Source organism: Rattus norvegicus, chromosome 1 (assembly GCF_036323735.1).
Source record: "Rattus norvegicus strain BN/NHsdMcwi chromosome 1, GRCr8, whole genome shotgun sequence".
Classification (NCBI taxonomy): Eukaryota; Metazoa; Chordata; class Mammalia; order Rodentia; family Muridae; genus Rattus; species Rattus norvegicus.
The window spans coordinates 75085716-75113329 of NC_086019.1; the positions used below are offsets into that span (position 1 = coordinate 75085716).

The window sequence follows — 27614 nt, forward strand, 5'->3', positions numbered from 1 at the left end:
AAAGGAGTGGGAGGGGTTAGGGGGATGTTGGCCCAGAAACTGGGAAAGGGAATAGCAATCGAAATGTAAATAGGAAATACTCAAGTTAATAAAGAAAAAAATAAAGCATATTTTGCTTCTGTTCAAAAAAAGAAAGGAATGCTTGGATAACACATAGTGACATTGAGAGGAGAGTGAGGCATGACACTAAGTTGGGTGGAAAGAGGAGGAGGGATCTGAGAAGAGTTAAGAAGGAAGGATTGTGAGTATGATCAAAATATATAGTATTAAATATTCAAGGAAATAATAAAAATATAAAAATATGCCTTTTCAATACCTTCATCCAAAACCAGAAGACCCTAATTAGATTGATAATAGGTCTAAGAATCAAGTCAAGTCAGCCTTTCTCAGAATCTCAGTTTGGCCACTATCTTTCAAAGTCAACATAAACAAGAGGTTAGAAATGGCTCAGCAGTTAAGCTCACATACTGTTCTTTCAGGATGTAAGTCCAGTTTCCAGTACCCATGATGGACAGCTTATAACTGCCTGAAGCTCTAGCTTCAAGGCATCTGACACCCTCTTGTGTTCTTTGCAGGTACTGATGCTCATGTGTTCATATATACACACGTGTACACACACACACACACACACACACACACACACACACACACACGTAACTATGTAGAACATTAATATTTGAAACTAGAAGTCAGTAAAGTTGGAAAATGCATAAATTATTATTTAATGAAAAAAGCGCAAAACAGCAACAGTTTCCATATTCTGAGTGTCCAGTCTAGACACTCTGCTAAAGGTTTCTCATGCAGAGCCAATTAAAACTTCCCCAACAACCTTTTAGGGTACCATTACTGCTTAGACTTACTCTATGGCTCCAGTAATCTACTAACAGGCAAATATCATTTTAAGAGATTTCCAAGTCACTACTTAAAGATACTTAACACTTTATTGGGTGCTCAAGATACCAGTATGGAAAATAAAATGTAATTATAGTATGTTTGAATATGTAGTACAAATAAAAAAACCACATCTGTCTTGCAAAACATATCCAAAAGGGATACAAAGAAATCATATTTTATTAGAACATTATTGATCTATAACATTGTATTCAATGGGCCAAAATAATGATCCTACTTTCTTTTTATGGAGGTAGTTTGAGTTCAGAGTATACCCCTGGTTCTTGCATCAGAATTTCCATCCTTGTTTTCTGCTTCTGCTCACACGCCACTTAGGATGCTCAAGTCAGGATTTTTCTCTTGCTCAGCAACCAGAAATGCCTGGGTTTCATTATCAAAATCAGTAATTCGCAATCTAGAAAGATATAAAAATTAACAATTTTAATTAATTTTTCTTGTTTTAAGATTTAAAGGTTTATTTATTTATGTACATGTATGTGCCTGTGTGAGTTTATATGCACCACATGTGTTCAGGTGTCTGTGGAAATCAGAAATACGTTATGGATCCTCTGAAGCTAGGGTTATTGCAGCTGTGAGCTGCCATGTTGGGAACTGGGAACTATAGTTGATTCCTCTGCAAGAGAGGAAACTGCTCTTAACTGAAGAGCCATTTCTCAGACCCTCACATGTCTGTTTGTGCTTTCCACCATCTCATTTTCCCTCTATAGTTTTTCCTCAGGTCACAAGAATATGACCCTGATGATCCCTCTGAATAGGGTACAATATCTGTGCTATGAGATGATATGCTCTTACATGTAAACATCCGATTCTTCCATTAAAAATTAATTTGAGTACTGAAGCAATGGTTCTATAGCTAAGGGAACTGGCTATTTTTGAAGAGGATTCAGGTTCAGTCCCCACATTGAAGCTTACAACCATCTGAAACTCAAATTCCAGAGTGTCTGACACCACCTTCTGGTCTCTAAGCCAGAAAATGCATGCAGGCAAAATACACATACACATAATTATTTGAAAAATGAAGGAAACAAATTTGTGTGATTGTATTTGTGTGTGTGTGTGTGTGTGTGTGTGTGTGTGTGTGTGTGTGTGTGTGTGTGTGTGTGTGTATGTTTTCCAGTCAGGGTCTCTCACTGAACCTGCCGTTCATGGACTGGCTGTCCAGCAAGCTTCAGGGAGCTTCCTGTCTCCACTGTTCTCTCCGGCTCTAAGGTTACAGACATATGAGAACACAATCAACATTTTTTTATGTGGATGAACTCAGGTCCTCATACTTCTGCTGCAAGTGCTTTACTTGCCTGAACCTCTTCACAGAGTCTGCTCTGACCATCTCTGTGGTATGAATTCTCACCTTTTGTTGATTTCAATTTGATTTTTATACTGAGACTGGTGATAAGAGGCATGAAGTTTTAGGGTTTTGGGTAGAAGACTTGGAAAAGGCTTGATTTTTCTTCAAGTCCCAGAAGGTAATTCTTTCCATGATCTTTATAGTCTTAGTGCTCTAGCTAACTGTTCTCATGAATGTGCATCCAGACACATACACTCACAGTCACACCCCCCACCACACAAACTCAAACCCTTGTTCCTTGTTCTCTGTTTTCTTTGTCTGTATTTAGTATTTACTATTGTAATAAAACACCATGCCCAAAGCAACTCTCAGAAGGAGTGGATTATTTGTGTAGAACCCCTACAGTTCTTACAGGATTAGAGTCCATCACCATGGTAGCTTGGAAGAGTGGTCCAGAAGAACAAAGCAGAGCCATTTCTTAAACCACAATCATGAAGTAGAGAAAGCTCACTGTGCATGGTACGAGGTTTTGCAAACTCAAAGCCTATTCCAGGGACATGCTTCCCCAAGCAAGGTCACACTACGCCTATCTACCCAAATAGCAGTATGAACTTCAGACCATCTATTCAAACATCTGAGCTTGCAGAAGAAAATTTATGCAAACCATCATGTTATATATATATTTTTTTATGTATCAAGTATAAACCATAGGAATCAACCATAATCCTAGGGCATATATTAATTACAGTATATGTCTTTCTGAGACTTTCCATGGTGGCGGAAAGGAGAACACCATAGAAGTTTCCTTGGTTTGATAAGATCTGCCACATTATCTGATCTGTATATTTCTTAAATTATCACGTCAAATGGCAATGCTTACTTTCCAGATCAGATCAAAGGAACTTATACCATGCCAAAGGGTGCAGTGTAAACGTGGCTCAATTGGAATCAAATGCTGAGCTAGAAGGCTCAGAAAATAACAGTAAATTTGCCTTTGTCTAATTCATTATGCAATGACTCCAGCTTGGTACCCTCTAAACCTCCAGAGAACAACAATTAAGAAAGAATTTTTTCAGACACTCATCATTTTCATGAGGCAGGGGAATTTGCCAGAGGAAATCTTAAGGAATTGAGCCTCTGCCTTCTTCTCAGGAGAGGCATCTAGAGTTATAAATATTTTAACCCAATATCTCATAGACATGTGGTCCACAGATAACATGAAGAAGAGGGTAGTTTTGAAAAGGTTTAACACAAAAGTTTATCCAAAACAATATGACTTTTTTTAAAAAAAAAACAAACTTCATGTTTTTGAGTCTGAACTGTGTGTGTGTTATGTGTGTGTGTGTGTGTGTGTGTGTGTGAGAGAGTGTGTGTGTCTGTGTGTCTGTGTGTGTGTGAGAGTGTCTGTGTGTGTGTGAGAGTGTGTGTGAGAGTGTGTGTGTGTGAGAGTGTGTGTGTGAGTGTGTGTGTGAGTGTGTGTGTGTGAGTGTGTGTGTGAGTGTGTGTGGGAGTGTGTGTGTGTGGGAGTGTGTGTGTGAGTGTGTGTGTGTGAGAGTGTGTGTGTGAGTGTGTGTGTGTGAGAGTGTGTGTGTGAGAGTGTGTGTGTGTGTGAGAGAGAGAGAGAGAGAGAGTGTGTGTGTGTGTGTGTGTGTTTAATGTCAAAAGGTTGGACACCCTGATAAGATTTCACTCTGCTAGAAATACATGGCTCAGTAATCACCTGAAATGACCCTGATCTTGGGGGTCTGGGGAGACAGCTCTCCTAGTGAAGTGTTTGCTTTATAAGCAGGAAGACCCGAGGCTAATTCCCAACACCTACATAAAAAGCTGGAAATAGTGTCATATGACTGTACTCCAAGAACCAATGAAGCAGAATCTGGCAGGTCCCTAGCACTGGTTGGCTAACCATCCTTACAGAATTTGTTACTTTCATGTTCCAGAGAGAGAGAGAGAGAGAGAGCACATCTCAAAATAACTGAGGTAGATGGTATCTGATGATGTTATGCCCATTAGAGACTGTCATCTGGTCATCACACTTTTGTACATAATCCATATACACAAGTGCACATGAGCTCATATACTTTCATTAAAATTAATTTGATTTCTTATGGGTTTGAAAATGATAGACAGAAAAATTAAGCATAGAGATAAGTGCTGAGTATTATAAAAATAATATATATTGTATATCACATTTATAAAATAACTTATGCTTATATAAAATAACCTGAATAACATATTTATATGAAAAATGCATAACATAAGCCTTTTTTCTACAAAGAGATCACCCTAGATCCCTTAGCCTATCATAAATATTCTCGGAGTAGTCACATTAATCTCTAGGTGGGCAAAAATCAAATCACATAGCAACAATAATAACAACAAAATCTTATACTAAAAATGTTATCTCATATCACTAATGACTACTGTGTTGGAAGAAAAAAGAAAGGAATTACTGGGCAAATCCAAACAATCTTAAGTCAGGAATGTCTGTATAAACAAAATTATATTTACAAGCATTTTGGTGGATTATCAGTATAAGACTACCAAATATCACTAGTACTTACTTAGGTATTCACCAGTCACAAGGCAAGGAAGGTCTTTTTTTTTTTTTTTTCGGAGCTGGGGACCGAACCCAGGGCCTTGCGCTTGCTAGGCAAGCGCTCTACCAGTGAGCTAAATCCCCAACCCCTAGGAAGGTCTTTTTACTTAATCTAATACCCCTACCCTATGTCTCCTATTCACAGAAAATATTATTTGAATCTATTTTTTAATTTTAAGTATTGTAAAATGGCCATTTTACTATGTTAACCTTGCTAATCCATGAGCACGGGGATCTTTCCATCTTCAGAGGTCTTCAATTTCTTCTTTCTTTTTTTTTATTAACTTGAGTATTTCTAATATACATTTCGAGTGTTATTCCCTTTCCCGGTTTCCGGGCAAACATTCCCCTCCCCCCTCCCCTTCCTTATGGGTGTTCCCCTCCCCACCCTCCCCCCATTGCCGTCCTCCCCCCAACAGTCTAGTTCACTGGGGGTTCAGTCTTAGCAGGACCCATGGCTTCCCCTTTCACTGGTGCTCTTACTAGGATATTCATTGCTACCTATGAGGTCAGAGTCCAAGGTCAGTCCATGTATAGTCTTTAGGTAGTGGCTTAGTCCCTGGAAGCTCTGGTTGCTTGGTATTGTTGTACATATGGGGTCTCGAGCCCCTTCAAGCTCTTCCAGTTCTTTCTCTGATTCCTTCAATGGGGGTCCTATTCTCAGTTCAGTGGTTTGCTGCTGGCATTCGCCTCTGTGTTTGCTGTATTCTGGCTGTGTCTCTCAGGAGCGATCTACATCCGGCTCCTGTCGGCCTGCACTTCTTTGCTTCATCCATCTTGTCTAATTGGGTGGCTGTATATGTATGGGCCACATGTGGGGCAGGCTCTGAAGGTGTTCCTTCAGTCTTTGTTTTAATCTTTGCCTCTCTCTTCCCTGCCAAGGGTATTCTTGTTCCCCTTTTAAAGAAGGAGTGAAGCATTCACATTTTGATCATCTGTCTTGAGTTTCATTTGTTCTAGGCATCTAGGGTAATTCAAGCATTTGGGCTAATAGCCACTTATCAATGAGTGCATACCATGTGTGTCTTTCTGTGATTGGGTTAGCTCACTCAGGATGATATTTTCCAGTTCCAACCATTTCAATTTCTTTCATAAAAGACTTGAAGTTCAATTTTTGTCTTCATTTTTTCATTTTAATTTTATTTATTGGATATTTTATGTATTTACATTTCAAATGTAATCCCATTTCCAGGATCTCCCCCTTTCCCTGCTTCTATGAGAATGCTCTCCTTCCCACCCACCCACTCCCAGTTCAACACCCTGGCATTCCCCTTCACTTGGAAAATGAGCCTTCACAGGACCAAGGGCTTTTCCTCCAAGTGATGCCAGACACTGCCATCCTCAGCTGGTGTCACGGGTCCCTCTATGTGTACCCATTGGTTGGTGGTTTAGTCCCTGGGAGCTCTGGGGGGTCTGGTTGTTCTTCCTATGGGGTTGTGAACTCCTTCAGTTCTTTCAGTCTTTTCTCTAACTCTTCCATTGGGATCCCTGTGCTCAGTATGATGGATAGCTGCAATCATCCTCATCTGTATCAGTAAGGTTGTGGGAGAGCTTCTCAAGAGACATCATATCAGGCTCCTGTGAGCAAGCACTTCTTGGCATCAGCAATAGTGACTAAGTTTGGTAGCTGCATATTGGATGAACCCCAGGTAGGGCAGTCTCTGGATGGCCTTTCCTTCAGTCTCTGCTTCACTCTTTGTCCCCGTATTTCCTCCCATGAGTATTGAAGGATTTCAAGTTCTTGTCTTATCTATCTTTCACTTGCTTGGTTAGAGTTACACCAAGAAATTTTCTGTTACTTATGAATATAGCAAAGGGTGTCACTTCCCTAATATCTTCCTCAACCTGTTCATCCTTTGAATAGAGGAGGCTACTGATTTGTTTGAACTAATTTTATATCTAACCACTTTGATGTTGTTCAGCAGCTGTAGGAGTTCTCTGGTGGAATTTTTGGGGTCACATATATACTATCATGTCATCTTCAAATAATGATATCTTGACTTCTTCCTTTCCCATTTGTATCCGTTTGACCTCATTTTGTTATCTAATTGATCTGACTAGAATTTCCAATATTATATTGAACAGATAGTGAGAGAGTCAGCAGCCTTGTCTGGTCCCTGATTTTAGTAAGATTGCTTCAAGTTTCTCTCTATTTAGTTTAATGTTGACTATTGGTTTGTTGTATATTGCTTTCATTATGTTTATGTATGGGGCTTGAATTCTTGATCTTTAAGACTTTTAACATGAAGGGGTATTGTACTTTGTCAAATGCTTTTTCAGCATCCAATGAGATGAACAACAATCTACAGATTCAATGCAATCCCCATAACAATTCCTACTCAATTCTTCTCAGAGATAGAAAGATCAATTCTCAAATTCATTGGAATAACAAAACCCAGTCTAGCAAAAACTATTGTCAGCAATAATAGAACCTTTTAGGGAAACACCATCCCTGACCTCAAGTTGTACTACAGAGCAATAGTGATAAAAACTGCATGATATTAGTACAGAGACAGACAGGTAGATCAGTAGAATAGAATTGAAGACCCAGAATCAAACCCACACTCATATGGTTTCCTAATTTTTACCAAAGGAGCCAGAATCATCCAGTAGATAAAAGTCAGCATATTCAAGAAATGGTGCTGGCTCAAGTGAGGGTCAGCACATAGAAGAAAGTGAATTGATTTATTCTTATCTCCTTGTACAAAGTTCAAGGCCAAGTGGATCCAGGACTTCCACATAAAATCAGATACACTGAAACTAGTAGAAGAGAACGTGGGGAAGAGCCTCGAACACATGGTCATGTAGAAACTTTCCTGAACAGAATACCAATGGCTTATGTGCTAAGATCAACAATTGACAAATGGGACCTGATAAAATTGCAAATCTTCTGTAAGGCAAAGACACTGTCAATAGGACAAAACAGTTACCAACAAATTGGGAAAAGGTCTTTACAAATCCTACATCTGATAGAGTACTAATGTCTAATATATATAACCTGGAAAGTTAGACTCCAGAAAATCAAATAATCCTATTGAAAATGGGGTACAGAGCTAAACAAAGTATTATCAACTGAGGAATACTGAATGACTGCGAAGCACCTAAAGAAATGTTCAACATCCTTCAATCATCAGGGAAATGCAAATCAAAACAACCCTGAGATTCTGCCTCACACCTGTCATAATGGCTAAGATCAAAACTCAGGTGACAACAGATGCTGGTGAGGATGTGGAGAAAGAGGAACACTCCTCCATTGCTGGTGGGATTGCAAGCTGATACAGCCACTCTGGAAATCAGTCTGGTGGCTCCTCAGAAAATTGGACATAGTACTACATGAGGACCCAGCTATTGCACTCCTGGACATATACCTAAAAGATGCTCCAACAAATAAGAAGGACCCATGCTCTCCTATGTTCATCACAGCCTTATTTATAATAACCAGAAGCTGGAATGAAACCAGATGTCCTTCAACAGAAGAATGGATACAGAAAATGTGGTGCATTTACACAATAAAGTACCTTACACCTATTAAAAACAACAACTTTATGACATTTGCAGGCAAATGTACGTACTAGAAAGAATTATTCTGAGTGAGGTATCCCAGTCACAAAAGAACATATATGTTATGTATTCACTGATAAGTGAATTTTAGGGAAACAAGCTCAGTATACCTGTGACACAATTCGTAGACCATATGTAGCTCAAGGAGAAGGAAGACCAAAGTGTGCATGCTTTAGTTTTACTTAGAAGTGGAAAGTAAATGATTATGGGAGATAGAAGAAGTGAGCAATCTGGGAGGGAGATGGAGAGTGGGAGGGGACAGGATCCGGTGGGAGGACACAGGGGAGAAGTACAGTGTGTAAGGAGGTTGCACATAGGTGTGTAGCAGTGGGGGATGGAGAACTGGGGATAGCCACTAAAAATTCCCATATGATAAGAAAAAAGAGGCTACCAGGACCCAACAGGGATGACATTAGCTGAAATACCCAACAGAGGGGAGAGAGAAAATCTGGACACCATATCCAATGGTTAGGCATGGCCCTCAGTTGAGGGATGGAACCACCTACCCATTTAAGAAATATTGACACAGATTTTTTTCCTGTCTAAAGGAAATCCAGGGACAAAGAGTGGAGCAGGGACTGAAGAAAAGGCCATCCAGAGACTGATTTACCTAGGGACCTATCCCATCTTCAAACACCAAACAAAGACACTATTGCTGATGCCAAGAAGCACTTGCTGACAGCCTGGTATGGCTGTCCCCTGAGAGCCAACCCTTGACCAATACAGATGTGGGTGTTCACAGCCACCCATCAGATTGAGCAAGGGGACCCCAATGAAGGAGTTAAGGGAAAGACTGATGGAGCCAAAGGGGTTTGCAACCCCAAAGGAAGAACAACAATATCAACTAACAAGAACCCCCAGAAGTCCCAGGGACTAAACTACCAACCAGAGTTCACACTGAGGAACGCATGGCTCTAGCTGCTTACGTAACAGAGGACAGTCTTATCTGGCATCATTGGGAGTAGGCCCTTGGTCCTGTAGAGACTCGATGCCTCCACATAGGGAATGCTAGGGCAGTGAGATGGAAGTAGTTGGGTGGGTGGTTGGGGGAGCTCCCTCATAGAAGTAGGGGGAAGGGGGATGGACTAGGAGGTTATGGAGGGAAAAGAGGAAAGGGAGAGAACATTTGAAATGTAAATAAATAAAATAACCAATAAATAATATAAACTAAATGAAAAAAATAGACAAAATTAAAAAAATATATTGTAGAGTGTCCCCTCACCAAATACCAATGAATTGCCCATAGTGTCTCAGTAATAGGTGAGGTTTCTTGATAAGATATATGTCCTGGTGCAGCAGTTGCAGGATAATCATTAGTGTGACCAATGGACTTCTTATTGAGTTACTTGCAATTTGGGTGTGTATGTGAACAAGCAGATGTCAGATGTCAACTTCAGGTATTATTCTTGATTTTTTGAGACAGGATCTATTTTTTTTCCTGAAACTCACCAATTTGAGTAGATTGACTGCCCAGTGAGAACATTAAGGATACTCTGTATTTACCCTTCCAATACTGACATTATAATTGCAAACCCCATGCTTGGTTTTTTCATGTAGTTTCTGAGGATCCAACTGTGGTTCCTATGCTTGTATGGCAAGCTCTCTATGGATGGGGTTCATATTTCTATCTTAAATGTTTATTAGCTGTACATTTCATATCTTAGTTTATCCCCTTTTAGCCCGCAGGACTCATCCTACCAAAAAGATCAGAGGCCAGCTCACCCAAGTACATGCGGGGTACACTTTTGCTGTCTCAAAGCCTCACACAGGACAACCAAGCCAGTGTAGTCCAAGGTGTTATTTAGCAGGTTGATCCCCCACAGAGTCCTACACTGGGTAAATGTAGAAGCAAGGTCCTCACAACAGGCACCAGTTAGCTCACAGGCTTCCAACCTGCAACAATAACAACAAAGTAGTTCTATGTTACATTGATTAGGCCTGTGATTGGGAGGTAAATTAATCATTTAACCTAAGCTCACTCCATAGCCTCTGAGGACAGGCTCTTAAATATCCACTGTTCATGACATCAAATTAACCCTTCATTGGCAAATGTGATCACAGTTGCTCATTCTCAGTATCCATGTCGGTGGTGAACTAATAGTTCCAATAATGGTGTGCTGTTCCAGCCCTTGAACCTAGGATGAAATTGTACCTCACACTGGGTAATCCAGTGACGTGATGGTTGGTAAGTTCTGAGCCTACATCTCAAGCACCTTGATAATTATTTTTTTGAACCATTGAGATTCATTCTGACATTAACTAAACTGCATATAATCAAAATTCATGTGTTGAAGTTCTTTTTTTTTTCATTTTTAATTTAATTTTATTTGTATTTTTTTTTTTACGTTTCTCTAATTTTTTTTTTTTTATTAACTTGAGTATTTCTTATATACATTTCAAGTGTTATTCCCTTTCCCGGTTTCCGGGCAAAATCCCCCTCCCCCCTCCCCTTCCTTATGGGTGTTCCCCTCCCAACCCTCCCCCCATTGCCGCCCTCCCCCCATAGTCTAGTTCACTGGGGGTTCAGTCTTAGCAGGACCCAGGGCTTCCCCTTCCACTGGTGCTCTTACTAGGATATTCATTGCTACCAATGGGGTCAGAGTCCAGGGTCACTCCATATATAGTCTTTAGGTAGTGGCTTAGTCCCTGGAAGCTCTGGTTGCTTGACATTGTTGTACTTTTGGGGTCTCGAGCCCCTTCAAGCTCTTCCAGTTCTTTCTCTGATTCCTTCAACGGGGGACCTATTCTCAGCTCAGTGGTTTGCTGCTGGCATTCGCCTCTGTATTTGCTGTATTCTGGCTGTGTCTCTCAGGAGCGATCTACATCCGGCTCCTGTCGGTCTGCACTTCTTTGCTTCATCCATCTTGTCCAATTGGGTGGCTGTATATGTATGGGCCACCTGTGGGGCAGGCTCTGAATGGGTGTTCCTTCAGTCTCTGTTTTAATCTTTGCCTCTCCCTTCCCAGCCAAGGGTATTCTTTTTCCTCATTTAAAGGAGTGAAGCATTCACATTTTGATCATCTGTCTTGAGTTTCGTTTGTTCTAGGGATCTAGGGTAATTCAAGCATTTGGGCTAATAGCCACTTATAAATGAGTGCATACCATGTATGTCTTTCTGTGATTGGGTTAGCTCACTCAGGATGACATTTTCCAGTTCCAACCATTTGCCTACGAATTTCATAGACTCGTTGTTTTTGATAGCTGAGTAATATTCCATTGTGTAGATGTACCACATTTTCTGTATCCATTCCTCTGTTGAAGGGCATCTCGGTTCTTTCCATTTTCTGGCTATTATAAATAAGGCTGCGATGAACATAGTGGAGCACGTGTCTCTTTTATATGTTGAGGCATCTTTTGGGTATATGCCCAAGAGAGGTATAGCTGGATCCTCAGGCAGTTCAATGTCCAATTTTCTGAGGAACCTCCAGACTGATTTCCAGAATGGTTTTACCAGTCTGCAATCCCACCAACAATGGAGGAGTGTTCCTCTTTCTCCACATCCTCGCCAGCATCTGCTGTCACCTGAGTTTTTGATCTTAGCCATTCTCACTGGTGTGAGGTGAAATCTCAGGGTTGTTTTGATTTGCATTTCCCTTATGACTAAAGATGTTGAACATTTCTTTAGGTGTTTCTCAGCCATTCGGCATTCCTCAGCTGTGAATTCTTTGTTTAGCTCTGAACCCCATTTTTTAATAGGGTTATTTGTTTCCCTGCGGTCTAACTTCTTGAGTTCTTTGTATATTTTGGATATAAGGCCTCTATCTGTTGTAGGATTGGTAAAGATCTTTTCCCAATCTGTTGGTTGCCGTTTTGTCCTAACCACAGTGTCCTTTGCCTTACAGAAGCTTTGCAGTTTTATGAGATCCCATTTGTCGATTCTTGATCTTAGAGCATAAGCCATTGGTGTTTTGTTCAGGAAATTTTTTCCAGTGCCCATGTGTTCCAGATGCTTCCCTAGTTTTTCTTCTATTAGTTTGAGTGTGTCTGGTTTGATGTGGAGGTCCTTGATCCACTTGGACTTAAGCTTTGTACAGGGTGATAAGCATGGATCGATCTGCATTCTTCTACATGTTGCCCTCCAGTTGAACCAGCACCATTTGCTGAAAATGCTATCTTTTTTCCATTGGATGGTTTTGGCTCCTTTGTCAAAAATCAAGTGACCATAGGTGTGTGGGTTCATTTCTGGGTCTTCAATTCTATTCCATTGGTCTATCTGTCTGTCTCTGTACCAATACCATGCAGTTTTTATCACTATTGCTCTGTAATACTGCTTGAGTTCAGGGATAGTGATTCCCCCTGAAGTCCTTTTATTGTTGAGGATAGCTTTAGCTATCCTGGGTTTTTTGTTATTCCAGATGAATTTGCAAATTGTTCTGTCTAACTCTTTGAAGAATTGGATTGGTATTTTGATGGGGATTGCATTGAATCTGTAGATTGCTTTTGGTAAAATGGCCATTTTTACTATATTAATCCTGCCAATCCATGAGCATGGGAGATCTTTCCATCTTCTGAGGTCTTCTTCAATTTCTTTCCTCAGTGTCTTGAAGTTCTTATTGTACAGATCTTTTACTTGCTTGGTTAAAGTCACACCGAGGTACTTTATATTATTTGGGTCTATTATGAAGGGTGTCGTTTCCCTAATTTCTTTCTCGGCTTGTTTCTCTTTTGTATAGAGGAAGGCAACTGATTTATTTGAGTTAATTTTATACCCAGCCACTTTGCTGAAGTTGTTTATCAGCTTTAGTAGTTCTCTGGTGGAACTTTTGGGATCACTTAAATATACTATCATGTCATCTGCAAATAGTGATATTTTGACTTCTTCTTTTCCGATCTGTATCCCCTTGATCTCCTTTTGTTGTCTGATTGCTCTGGCTAGAACTTCAAGAACTATATTGAATAAGTAGGGAGAGAGTGGGCAGCCTTGTCTAGTCCCTGATTTTAGTGGGATTGCTTCGAGTTTCTCTCCATTTAGTTTAATGTTAGCAACTGGTTTGCTGTATATGGCTTTTACTATGTTTAGGTATGGGCCTTGAATTCCTATTCTTTCCAGGACTTTTATCATGAAGGGGTGTTGAATTTTGTCAAATGCTTTCTCAGCATCTAATGAAATGATCATGTGGTTTTGTTCTTTCAGTTTGTTTATATGATGGATCACGTTGATGGTTTTCCGTATATTAAACCATCCCTGCATGCCTGGGATGAAGCCTACTTGATCATGGTGGATGATTGTTTTGATGTGCTCTTGAATTGGTTTGCCAGAATTTTATTGAGTATTTTTGCGTCGATATTCATAAGGGAAATTGGTCTGAAGTTCTCTTTCTTTGTTGTGTCTTTGTGTGGTTTAGGTATAAGAGTAATTGTGGCTTCGTAGAAGGAATTCGGTAGTGCTCCATCTGTTTCAATTTTGTGGAATAGTTTGGATAATATTGGTATGAGGTCTTCTATGAAGGTTTGATAGAATTCTGCACTAAACCAGTCTGGACCTGGGCTCTTTTTGGTTGGAAGACCTTTAATGACTGCTTCTATTTCCTTAGGAGTTATGGGGTTGTTTAACTGGTTTATATGTTCCTGATTCAACTTCGATACCTGGTATCTGTCTAGGAAATTTTCCATTTCCTGAAGATTTTCAAATTTTGTTGAATATAGGTTTTTATAGTAAGATCTGATGATTTTTTGAATTTCCTCTGAATCTGTAGTTATGTCTCCCTTTTCATTTCTAATTTTGTTAATTTGGACGCACTCTCTGTGTCCTCTCGTTAGTCTGGCTAAGGGTTTATCTATCTTGTTGATTTTCTCAAAGAACCAACTTTTGGTTCTGTTGATTCTTTCTATGGTCCTTTTTGTTTCTACTTGGTTGATTTCAGCTCTGAGTTTGATTATTTCCTGCCTTCTACTCCTCCTGGGTGTATTTGCTTCTTTTTGTTCTAGAGCTTTTAGGTGTGCTGTCAAGCTGCTGACATATGCTCTTTCCTGTTTCTTTCTGCAGGCACTCAGCGCTATGAGTTTTCCTCTTAGCACAGCTTTCATTGTGTCCCATAAGTTTGGGTATGTTGTATCTTCATTTTCATTAAATTCTAAAAAGTTTTTAATTTCTTTCTTTATTTCTTCCTTGACCAGGTTATCATTGAGTAGAGCATTGTTCAATTTCCACGTATATGTGGGCATTCTTCCCTTATTGTTATTGAAGACCAGTTTTAGGCCGTGGTGGTCCGATAGCATGCATGGGATTATCTCTATCTTTCTGTACCTGTTGAGGCCCGTTTTTTGACCAATTATATGGTCAATTTTGGAGAAAGTACCATGAGGAGCTGAGAAGAAGGTATATCCTTTTGCTTTAGGATAGAATGTTCTATAAATATCCGTTAAGTCCATTTGGCTCATGACTTCTCTTAGTCTGTCGACATCACTGTTTAATTTCTGTTTCCATGATCTGTCCATTGATGAGAGTGGGGTGTTGAAGTCTCCCACTATTATTGTGTGAGGTGCAATGTGTGTTTTGAGCTTTAGTAAGGTTTCTTTTACGTATGTAGGTGCCCTTGTATTTGGGGCATAGATATTTAGGATTGAGAGTTCATCTTGGTGGATTTTTCCTTTGATGAATATGAAGTGTCCTTCCTTATCTTTTTTGATGACTTTTAGTTGGAAATTGATTTTATTTGATATTAGAATGGCTACTCCAGCTTGCTTCTTCTGACCATTTGCTTGGAAAGTTGTTTTCCAGCCTTTCACTCTGAGGTAGTGTCTGTCTTTGTCTCTGAGGTGTGTTTCCTGTAGGCAGCAGAATGCAGGGTCCTCATTGCGTATCCAGTTTGTTAATCTATGTCTTTTTATTGGGGAGTTGAGGCCATTGATATTGAGAGATATTAAGGAATAGTGATTATTGCTTCCCTTTATATTCATATTTGGATGTGAGGTTATGTTTGTGTGCTTTCATTCTCTTTGTTTTGTTGCCAAGACGATTAGTTTCTTGTTTCTTCTAGGGTATAGCTTGCCTCCTTATGTTGGGCTTCACCATTTATTATCCTTTGTAGTGCTGGATTTGTAGAAAGATATTGTGTAAATTTGGTTTTGTCATGGAATATCTTGGTTTCTCCATCTATGTTAATTGAGAGTTTTGCTGGATACAGTAACCTGGGCTGGCATTTGTGTTCTCTTAGGGTCTGTATGACATCAGTCCAGGATCTTCTGGCCTTCATAGTTTCTGGCGAGAAGTCTGGTGTGATTCTGATAGGTCTCCCTTTATATGTTACTTGACCTTTTTCCCTTACTGCTTTTAATATTCTTTCTTTATTTTGTGCGTTTGGTGTTTTGACAATTATGTGACGGGAGGTGTTTCTTTTCTGGTCCAATCTATTTGGAGTTCTGTAGGCTTCTTGTATGTCTATGGGTATCTCTTTTTTTAGGTTAGGGAAGTTTTCTTCTATGATTTTGTTGAAGATATTTACTGGTCCTTTGAGCTGGGAGTCTTCACTCTCTTCTATACCTATTATCCTTAGGTTTGATCTTCTCATTGAGTCCTGGATTTCCTGTATGTTTTGGACCAGTAGCTTTTTCCGCTTTACATTATCTTTGACAGTTGAGTCAATGATTTCTATGGAATCTTCTGCTCCTGAGATTCTCTCTTCCATCTCTTGAATTCTGTTGGTGAGGCTTGTATCTACAGCTCCTTGTCTCTTCTTTTGGTTTTCTATATCCAGGGTTGTTTCCATGTGTTCTTTCTTGATTGCTTCTATTTCCATTTTTAATTCCTTCAACTGTTTGATTGTGTTTTCCTGGAATTCTTTCAGGGATTTTTGCGATTCCTCTCTGTAGGCTTTTACTTGTTTATTAATGTTTTCCTGTGCTTCCCTAAGTGTGTTCATGTCTTTCTTGAAGTCCTCCAGCATCATGATCAAATATGATTTTGAAACTAGATCTTGCTTTTCTGGTGTGTTTGGATATTCCATGTTTGTTTTGGTGGGAGAATTGGGCTCCGATGATGGCATGTAGTCTTGGTTTCTGTTGCTTGGGTTCCTGCGCTTGCCTCTCGCCATCAGATTATCTCTAGTGTTACTTTGTTCTGCTATTTCTGACAGTGGCTAGACTGTCCTATAAGCCTGTGTGACAGGAGTGCTGTAGACCTGTTTTCCTCTCTTTCAGTCAGTTATGGGGACAGAGTGTTCTGCTTTCTGGCGTGTAGTTTTTCCTCTCTACAGGTCTTCAGCTGTTCCTGTGGGCCTGTGTCTTGAGTTCACCAGGCAGTTTTCTTGCAGCAGATAATTTGGTCTTACCTGTGGTCCCGAGGCTCAGGTTCGCTCGTGGGGTGCTGCCCACGGGCTCTCTGCAGCGGCAGCGACCAGGAAGACCTGTGCCGCCCCTTCCGGGAACTTCAGTGCACCAGGGTTCCAGATGGTCTTTGGCTTTTTCCTCTGGCGTCCGAGATGTGTGTGCAGGGAGCAATCACTTCTGGTTTCCCAGGCTTGTCTGCCTCTCTGAAGGTTTAGCTCTCCCTCCCACGGGATTTGGGTGCAGAGAACTGTTTATCCGGTCTGTTTCTTTCAGGTTCCGGCGGTGTCTCAGGCACAGGGGTCCTGCCGCTCCTGGGCCCTTCCCCACGGGAGCCCAGAGGTCTTATACAGTTTCCTCTTGGGCCAGGGATGTGGGCAGGGGTGAGCAGAGTTGGTGGTCTCTTCCGCTCTGCAGCCTCAGGAGTGCCCACCTGACCAGGCGGTTGGGTCTCTCTCTCACAGGGTCTGGGAGCAGAGAGCTGCTGCCGGCCGGGATCCGCGGGTGTGGGACTTCCGGTAAACACAGAACGTGCCCGGTCCTAGAAAAATTCTGCTTTCCTGTGTCCCAAGCTCACCAGGCAGCTTTCTTGCAGCAGAAAATTTGGTCTTACCTGTGGTCCCGAGGCTCAGATTCGCTCGTGGGGTGCTCCCCACGGGCTCTCTGCAGCGGCAGCAACCAGGAAGACCTGTGCCGCCCCTTCCGGGAGCTTCAGTGCACCAGGGTTCCAGATGGTCTTTGGCTTTTTCCTCTGGCGTCCGAGATGTGTGTGCAGGGAGCAGTCACTTCTGGTTTCCCAGGCTTGTCTGCCTCTCTGAAGGTTTAGCTCTCCCTCCCACGGGATTTGGGTGCAGAGAACTGTTTATCCAGTCTGTTTCTTTCAGGTTCCGGCGGTGTCTCAGGGACAGGGGTCCTGCCGCTCCTGGGCCCTCCCCCACGGGAGCCCAGAGGCCTTATACAGTTTCCTCTTGGGCCAGGGATGTGGGCAGGGGTGAGCAGAGTTGGTGGTCTCTTCAGCTCTGCAGCCTCAGGAGTGCCCACCTGACCAGGCGGTTGGGTCTCTCTCTCACCGGGTCTGGGAGCAGAGAGCTGCTGCCATGTGTTGAAGTTCTAATCCCTAGTGTCCTACAGGACCAAATTTTGAGACAGAGTCTTTACAGAGGCAACTAAGATAATGATGACACTAGGGTGGGATCTAATCTTGCATATCTGTTAAGACACACTGAGAAGCCAGTCACTTTCAAGTCATGAAAAAAAAATCCTGTAACATATTTCTTTTCTTGGTCTGATAAATGAACCATCTTTGTTAGTAGCATAATTTTACTTCTACTATCTATAGCCGTGTTTATAAATAAATCTCTGTTTGCCTAGCAAGCGCAAGGCCCTGGGTTCGGTCCCCAGCTCCGAAAAAAAAAAGTAAATAAATCTCTGTTTTATGAGGCACTCAATTTATTTTTGTCATGCCAGCCAAAGAAGTTGCTCCATCAGTTGATCTACTCAAATAGTTAATGAGATGTAATCCAGGCACTCCTGTCATCTCCAGTGGCCATGCATTCTTGTATCTATCCATCTATTTATGTACCCATCCATATAACAGCTATCTGAAATATGCATGCTTCCATCCATTAATGCAACCACACATCTACGCCTGCAACCATCAATCACCAACCAATCCATGTATCCAACCATCTGTGTATTCATCCAACCAAATATGCATCCACCCATCCATGGAATAAACATTTATCCCTTGCATGCAGCCCTCAGCCATCCACCCATCTATGCATTCATTCATTGGAATTGACATCCACCTGTATATCCATGCATCTCTCCATCTATTCATCTAGACATATATCCATGCAAAATAACTTTATCCGATTAGCAGAAAAGACTCATTGCTTCTAGGATTAAACTTATAGAGTGGCTTATTTATACAACCATGGCTAACTGTTATACTGCCTCTATGGAGTTATTTATTTATTTACATTTTTATTTTTATTTTATTAGTTTGCCTACACGTATTATATGTATGAAGGTGGCAGGTTCCCTGCAACTGTAGTTAGAGACATTTCAGAGCTACCTTGTGGGTACTGGGAATTAAATGTGGGTCTTCTGGAAGATCAACCAGTGCTCTTAACTACTGAGCCATCTCTACAGCCCCCTATGGAGTTTTGATTTCTTTTTCTACACATTAATTGCCCACCTTTTCAAATCCTCAAAGGCACAGCTATAACCTTGATGATACCTACCCAAGATCCTCTAAGTGGCAGTTGGGTTGTTTTATAGCATCACACAGCAGCTTCACACCAGCATCTTCTATCTTATTGTATGAAATTTGTAGACTGGTCAGGTTCTGGTTGTTCCTTAAGACTTCAGCCAGGTCCTGGCAGCCACTAGTGGTGATGAGACAATGTCTCAAACTTCAAAAGAAAATTCGCAATACAGTGGTTACTTCTGGATTGGAAGAGGAAGTGTTTCACAAGACTGTGATGCCTGGAATTTCAGACAGCACTGAGCCCCTCAGATAGCATAATATTCTCAGTGACCAATAGACAATGACAAGGGTGTAAGCCAAGCAAACCAAGATATTAATAATGGCCTTGAAGATGAACTGCAATACATTGTAATAAGAATTAAAATAGGGGGGTGAAAAAGGTAGCTCGGAAGTTAAGAGCAGACTTCTGCAGTAGACTCAGGTTTGTTTGCCAGAATCCATTTATGGCAGCTCATAACCACCTATAACTTCAGGACCAGGGGATCTGATTTCCCTTTGCAACCTCCTCATTTATATGCATACAGGAGATGCACTCAGAGGCACACATGTAAAGTGAAGCAAAAAATAATTTTAAAATTAAAAATATTATGTTAGCAGGTCTCCTGTGGTCCAGACACCACACAGACCTGAAGGGACATGCTCAACAGTTCTCCACACCCAAATCCCGTGGGAGGGAGAGCTAAACCTTCAGAGGGGCAGACAGGCCTGGGAAGCCAGAAGAGACTACACTCTGCCCACATTTCTGACTCCAGAGGAAAACACCTAATGCCATCTGGGACCCCAGTGCACGGAGGCTCTGGGAAAAGGTGGTGCAGGCCTTCCTGGTTGCCGCCTTCATTAAGAGCTCAAAAGCAGACGCCACGACGAACAACTTGAGCCACGGGACCACAGATAAGAACAGCTTTTCTGCTCCAAGTGACCTGCCTGGTAGACTCAGGACACAGGTCCACAGGAACAGCTGAAGACCAGTAGACAGGAAAGACTACATGCCCAAAAGCAGAACACTCTGTTCCGATAACTGGCTGAAAGAAAACAGGAAAACAGGTCTACAGCACTCCTGACACACAGGCCTATAGGGCAGTGTAGCCACTGTCAGAAATAGCAGAACAAGGTAACACCAGAGACAACCTGATGGCAAGAGGCAAGCACAGGAACCCAAGCAACAGAAATGAAAACTACATGGCATCATTGGAGCCCAATTCTCCCACCAAAGTAAACACTGAATATACAAACACACCAGAATGGCAAGATCTAGATTTAAAATCACATTTGATCATGATGATGGCGGACTTCAAGAAAGACATAAAGAACTCCCTTAGAGAACATAATAAACATAAATAAACATAAATAAACAAGTAGAAGCCTATAGAGCGGAATCACAAAAATCCCTGAAAGAATTCCAGGAAAACACAATCAAACAGTCGAAGGAATTAAAAATGGAAATAGAAGCAATGAAGAAAGAACACAGGGAAACAACCCTGGATATAGAAAACCAAAGGAAGAGACAAGGAGTCGTAGATACAAGCATCACCAACGGAATACAAGAGATAGAAGAGAGAATCTCAGGAGCAGAAGATTCCATAGAAATCATCGACACAACTGTCAAAGAAAATGTAAAACAGAAAAAACTACTGATCCAAAACATACAGAAAATCCAGGACTCAATGTGAAGATCAAACCTAAGGATAATAGGTATAGAAGAGAGTGAAGACTCCCAGCTCAAAGGACCAGTAAATATCTTCAACAAAATCATAGAAGAAAACTTCCCTAACCTAAAGAAAGAGATGCTCATAAGCATACAAGAAGCCTACAGAACTCCAAATAGATTGGACCAGAAAAGAAACTCCTCCTGTCACATAATAGTCAAAACACCAAATGCACAAAATAAAGAAAGAATATTAAAAACAGTAAGGGAAAAAGGTCAAGTAACATATAAAGGCAGAACTATCAGAATCACACCAGACTTTTCGCCAGAGACTATGAAAGCCAGAAGATCCTGGACAGATGTCATACAGACCCTAAGAGAACACAAATGCCAGCCCAGGTTACTGTATCCTGCAAAACTCTCAATTAACATAGATGAAGAAACCAAGATATTCCATGACAAAGCTAAATTTACACAATATCTTTCTACAAATCCAGCACTACAAAGGATAATAAATGGTGAAGCCCAACATAAGGAGGCAAGCTATACCCTAGAAGAAGCAAGAAACTAATCGTCTTGGCAACAAAACAAAGAGAATGAAAGCACACAAACATAACCTCACATCCAAATATGAATATAACAGGAAGCAATAATCACTATTCCTTAATATCTCTCAACATCAATGGCCTCAACTCCCCAATAAAAAGACAGAGATTAACAAACTGGATACGCAACGAGGACCCTGCATTCTGCTGCCTACAGGAAACACACCTCAGAGACAAAAACAGACACTACCTCAGAGTGAAAGGCTGGAAAACAACTTTCCAAGCAAATGGTCAGAAGAAGCAAGCGGAAGTAGCCATTCTAGTATCAAATAAAATCAATTTTCAACTAAAAGTCATCAAAAAAGATAAGGAGGGACACTTCATAGTCATCAAAGGAAAAATCCACCAAGATGAACTCTCAATCCTGAATATCTATGCTCCAAATACAAGGGCACCTACATACAAACCTTACTAAAGTTCAAAACACACATTGCACCTCACACAATAATAGTAGGAGATTTCAACACCCCACTCTCATCAATGGACAGATCATGGAAACAGAAATTAAACGGAGACTTAGACAGACTAAGAGAAGTTATGAACCAAATGGACTTAACAGGTATTTATAGAACATTCTATCCTAAAGCAAAAGGATATACATTCTTCTCAGCTCCTCATGGTACTTTCTCCAAAATTGACCATATAATTGGTCAAAAAACAGGCCTCAATAGATACAGAAAGATAGAAATAATCCCATGCGCCCTACCAGACCACCACGGGCTAAAGCTGGTCTTCAATAACAATAAGGGAAGAATGCTCACAAATTTGTGGAAGTTGAACAATGCTCTACTCAACGATAACCTGGTCAGGAAGAAAGAAAGAAAGAAAGTAAAGACTTCTTAGAATTTAATGAAAATGAAGGTACAACATACCCAAACTTATGGGACACAATGAAAGCTCTGCTAAGAGGAACATTCATAGCTCTGAGTGCCTCCAGAAAGAAACAGGAGAGAGCATATATCTGCAACTTGACAGCACACCTAAAAGCTCTAGAACAAAAAGTAGCAAATACACCCAGGAGGAGTAGAAGGCAGGAAATAATCAAACTCAGAGCTGAAATCAACCAAGTAGAAACAAAAAGGACCATAGATTGAATCAACAGAACCAATAGTTGGTTCTTTGAGAAAATCAACAAGATAGATAAACCCTTAGCCAGACTAATGAGAGGACACACAGAGTGTGTCCAAATGAACAAAATCAGAAATGAAAAGGGAGACATTACAGAATCAGAGGAAATTAAAAAAATCATCAGATCCTACTACAAAAGCCTATATTCAAAAAAACTTGAAAATCTGCAGGAAATGGACAATTTCCTAGACAGATACCAGGTACTGAAGTTAAATCAGGAACAGATAAACCAGTTAAACAACCCCATAACTCCTAAGGAAATAGAAGCAGTCATTAAAGGTCTCCCAACCAAAAAGAGCCCAGGTCCAGACGGGTTTAGTGCAGAATTCTATCAGACCTTCATAGAAGACCTCATACCAATACTATCCAAACTATTCCACAAAATTGAAACAGATGGAGCACTACCGAATTCCTTCTATGAAGCCACAATTACTCTTATACCTAAACCACACAAAGACCCAACAAAGAAAGAGAACTTCAGACCAATTTCCCTTATGAATATCGATGCAAAAATACTCAATAAAATTCTGGCAAACCAAATCCAAGAGCACATCAAAACAGTCATCCACCATTATCAAGTAGGCTCCATCCCAGGCATGCAGGGATGATTTAATGTATGGAAAACCATCAATGTGATCCATTATATAAACAAGCTGAAAGAACAAAGCCACATGATCATTTCATTAGATGCTGAGAAAGCATTTGACAAAATTCAGCACCCCTTCATGATAAAAGTCCTGGAAAGAATAGGAATTCAAGGTCCATACCTAAACAATGTAAAAGCCATATACAGCAAACCAGTTGCTAACATTAAACTAAATGGAGAGAAACTTGAAGCAATCCCACTAAAATCAGGGACTAGACAAGGCTGCCCACTCTCTCCCTACTCATTCAATATAGTTCTAGAAGTTCTAGCCAGAGCAATCAGAAAACAAAAGATCAAGGGGATACAGATTGGAAAAGAAGAAGTCAATATATCACTATTTGCAGATGATATGATAGTATATTTAAGTGATCCCAAAATTTCCACCAGAGAACTACTAAAGCTGATAAACACCTTCAGCAAAGTGGCTGGGTATAAAATTAACTCAAATAAATCAGTAGCCTTCCTCTACACAAAAGAGAAACAAGCCGAGAAAGAAATTAGGGAAACAACACCCTTCATAATACTCCCAAATAATATAAAACACCTCAGTGTGTCTTTAACCAAGCAAGTGAAAGATCTGTATGATAAGAACTTCAAGCCTCTGAAGAACGAAATTGAAGATGATCTCAGATTTTGGAAAGATCTCCCTCTCATGGATTGGCAGGATTAATATAGTAAAAATGGCCATTTTACCAAAAGCGATCTACAGATTCAATACAATCCCCATCAAAATACCAATCCAGTTCTTCAGAGACTTAGACAGAACAATTTGCAAATTCATCTGGAATAACAAAAAACCCAGGATAGCTAAAACTATCCTCAACAATAAAAGGCCTTCAGGGGGAATCACTTTTCCTGAACTCAAGCAGTATTACAGAGCAATAGTGATAAAAACTGCATGGTATTGGTACAGAGACAGACAGATAGACCAGTGGAATAGAATTGAAGACCCAGAAATGAACCCACACATCTATGGTCACTTGATTTTTGACAAAGGATCCAAAACCGTCCAATGGAAAAAAGATAGCTTTTCAGCAAATGGTGCTGGTTCTACTGGAGGTCAGTATGTAGAAGAATGCAGATAGATCAATGCTATCACTGTGTTCAAAGCTTAAGTCCAAGTGGATCAAGGACCTCCACATCAAACCAGATACACTCAAACTAATAGAAGAAAAAGTGGGGAAGCATCTCGAACACATGGGCACTTGAGAAAATTTCCTGAACAAAACACCAATGGCTTATGCTCTGAGATCAAGAATCGACAAATAGGATCTCATAATACTGCAAAGCCTCTGTAAGGCAAAGCACACTGTTGTTAGGACAAAATGACAACCAACAGATTGGGGAAAGATCTTTACCAATCCTACAACAGATAGAGGGCTTATATCCAAAATATACAAAGAACTCAAGAAGTTATACCACAGGGAGACAAATAACCCTATTAAAAAATGGAGTTCAGAGCTAAACAAAGAATTCACAGCTGAGGAATGCCAAATGGCTGAGAAACACCTAAAGAAATGTTCAACATCTTTAGTCATAAGGGAAATGCGAATCAAAACAACCCTGAGATTTCACCTCATACCTGTGAGAATGGTTAAGATCTAAAATTCAGTTGACAGCAAATGCTGGTGAGAATGTCGAGAAAGAGGAACACTCCTCCATTGTTGGTGGGATTGTAGACTGGTACAACCATTCTGGAAATCAGTCTGGATGTTCCTCAGAAAATTGGACATTGAACTATCTGAGGACTCAGCTATACCTCTCTTGGGCATATACCCAAAAGATGCCCCCAACGTATAATAAAGACACATGCTCCACTATGTTCATAGCAGCCTTATTTATAATAGCCAGAAGCTGGAAAGAACCCAGATGCCCTTCAACAGAGGAATGGATACAGAAAATGTGGAACATCTACACAATGGAATATTAATCAGCTATCAAAAACAATGACTATGTGAAATTCATTGGCAAATGGATGGGACTGGAAAATATCATCCTGAGTTAGGTAACCCAATCACAGAAAGACACACATGGTATGAACTCATTGATAAGTGGCTATTAGCCCAAATGCTTGAATTATCTTAGATGCAGAGAACACATGAAACTCAAGAAGGATGGCCAAAATTCGAATGCTTCACTCTTTCTTTCAAAGGGGAACAAGAATACTCTTGGCAGGGAATAGGGAGGAAAAGTTTTGAACAGAGGCAGAAGAACACCCATTCAGAGCCTGCCCCACATGTGGCCCATACATATATAGCCACCCAATTCGATAAGATGGATGAAGCAAAGAAGTGCAGGTCGACAGGAACCGGATGTAGATCTCTCCTGAGAGACACACCGAGAATACAGCAAATTCGTAGCCAAATGCCAGTAGCAAACAACCGAACCGAGAACGGGACCCTTGTTGAAGGAATCAGAGAAAGGAGTGTAAGAGCTTGAAGGGGCTATAGACCCCATATGAACAACAATGCCAACCAACCAGAGCTTCGAGAGACTAAGCCACTACCCAAAGATTATACATGCACTCACCGTGGGCTGTAATCTCATAGGTAGCAATGAATAGCCTGGTACGAGCACCAGTGGAAAGGGAAGCCCTTGGTCCTGCCAAGACTGAACCCCCAGTGAACATGATTGTCGGGGGGAGGGTGGTAATGTGGGGAGGATGTGAAGGTGAACACCCATTTAGAAGGGGAGGTGAAATTGTTAGGGGAATGTTGGCCCGGAAACTCGGAAGGGAATAATAATCACAATGTAAATAAGAAATACTCAAGTTAATAAAGATAGAAAAAATATTATGTTACATAATACTTTTGAACAATGACTGATTATTGGAAACTCGTATGAAAATATAGTTAGTCTCTATGGCTAACCCCAAATATTGATAAGTCAGGGGTAGGAGTTGCTACCATAGAGCTTTAAAGATTCATATTTTATATTAAGGGAAGAAAGATGACATGGTGTCACTGCCTTTGCTACCCACAAGAATAGTTGCTGACTGGGCATACTTGTTAAAATAGCATATTTTTTATCATCTTTTATCCACTTGCATTATATGATGAGCCTATCTGATGAGCCCATTCTGTTTCTGATTTCTGAAATTTCAGTGTCTTACACGTCTCTCAAATGTACATAGGTGCCTACAAAGGACAAGAGAGTTGGTCAGGTTTCTCAGAGCTGGAGTTACAGAAGGTACTGAGTCTTGTACTTCAGTGCTGGGAACCAAGCAAATTCCACTCAATTGAACCAAGTGCTATATACTGATAATCCAACTTTCCAGCTCTCAAACAACTCTTTAATCTGTGAAAATATTTTGAGTGTAGTTTTCCACTTCATATTATTGACATGTTTGTATTTCTGGGTGTTTGAAAGTACCATATGCTTTTCACTCTTTTTTTTTTGATGTATGCTCTCATTGTAGTTTAGTTTGGCCAAATCAACCAATCACCTAAAACTAAAAAAAACAAAAAAACAAAAACAAAAAACAAAACAACAACAACAACAAAAAAAACCAAACCCCATAATCCTGTGCCTACCTTAGAGTATGGATGATATACTTAATGACACTAAATTGGATAAAACTTGATTTTCCTTTCCCAACGTATTTTAAAATACAAATGCAGTAATTTTAGAGACATTATGGGCTTTATAGTTTTAAACTACTTTTTCTTCATTCTTTATAGTGGGGGAACCTAGGTACTTTGAATATTTTTTAAAATATATTCTATATTTTACCTTCTGTGGGTTTTCAATTATAAAATAGCCAAAGCCATTGTTAGAGGAAAAAGTAAGTTCTACTTTGTGTTTTCATTTTGTTCCCTACCCCCTTTCTAGAGAAGACAAAAATGTGCCTCTGAGATTTCATAACAGATTAAGTAACAGTGTTCTACCAAGACTTACATATCTGGATTTCTCACCAAAAGCCATTTGATCATGGAATACTAATCCACTTGGCATCACCAAATCACCACACTAAATTACTCAAATACTTCTTGATTTTATAATTTGAAAACAAGAGGTCTGCCGTTTCTCTTACCTTTACTGTTACACTGCTGTTTGTTTTTCCATGGTAGAATTTTCAGGCACAATAACTAATTTATACACACATTTTTGAGTCTTCTCTTTCATGCCTTCCTCTTCCTTTGGACATGACATGTTTCCTACAGGCTCCCGTGTTTAAAAACTTAATTCCCAGATGGGGACACTGATTTGATAAGTTGTGGGACCTATGAAATATTGTGGTCTAACAGTGAGTTGTGGGCTTAAAGATTATATCCTAGACCCTGACTTTGATTCCATACTTAGCTTCCTGATCCACAAAAATGTGAAGAACTTTAAAGCACACTCCTACTACTATGAGGCCACTCTATCATGCTTTTTTCTCCACCAGGAGAGATCAGACCATTCCACACCATGACTTCAATGAATCTTGACTCACTTAAGTTGCTTCTGTCAGATATTTTAAAATCACAGTGAGTACAAAAAAATCACTAAAGACTCTTCTATGTAAAATTTGGGGTCCAGTTTTTCGTCTGATGATACCTACTCATCTTCTAGCACCTACTCCAAATATATTAGTCATCCCTTAGACTCAAGCCATAAGTTTTTCTTTATCTTAGTACTTTGTGTCTATATTCAGAATGGCTGCCTACCATATATCAGCGCCATGCATAATACAGAGGTCAAGGCAGATATATAT

General features: G+C 40.3%; 1 protein-coding gene across 1 annotated transcript in view; it reads right to left on the reverse strand.

Moving 5' to 3' along the window:
* Nucleotides 1-706: 706 nt before the first annotated feature.
* The window catches only part of Nlrp4a (NLR family, pyrin domain containing 4A), an 87005-nt gene continuing 60097 nt past the window's right edge, over nucleotides 707-27614 (reverse strand). The window contains exons 8-10 of the mRNA NM_001106220.2: nucleotides 18869-19039; nucleotides 10080-10250; nucleotides 707-1306 (exon numbers count right to left, since the gene is read on the reverse strand). Coding sequence (NP_001099690.1) covers nucleotides 1213-1306; nucleotides 10080-10250; nucleotides 18869-19039 — 436 coding nt within the window. The 3' untranslated portion in view covers nucleotides 707-1212. The remainder of the gene's footprint in view (nucleotides 1307-10079; nucleotides 10251-18868; nucleotides 19040-27614) is intronic.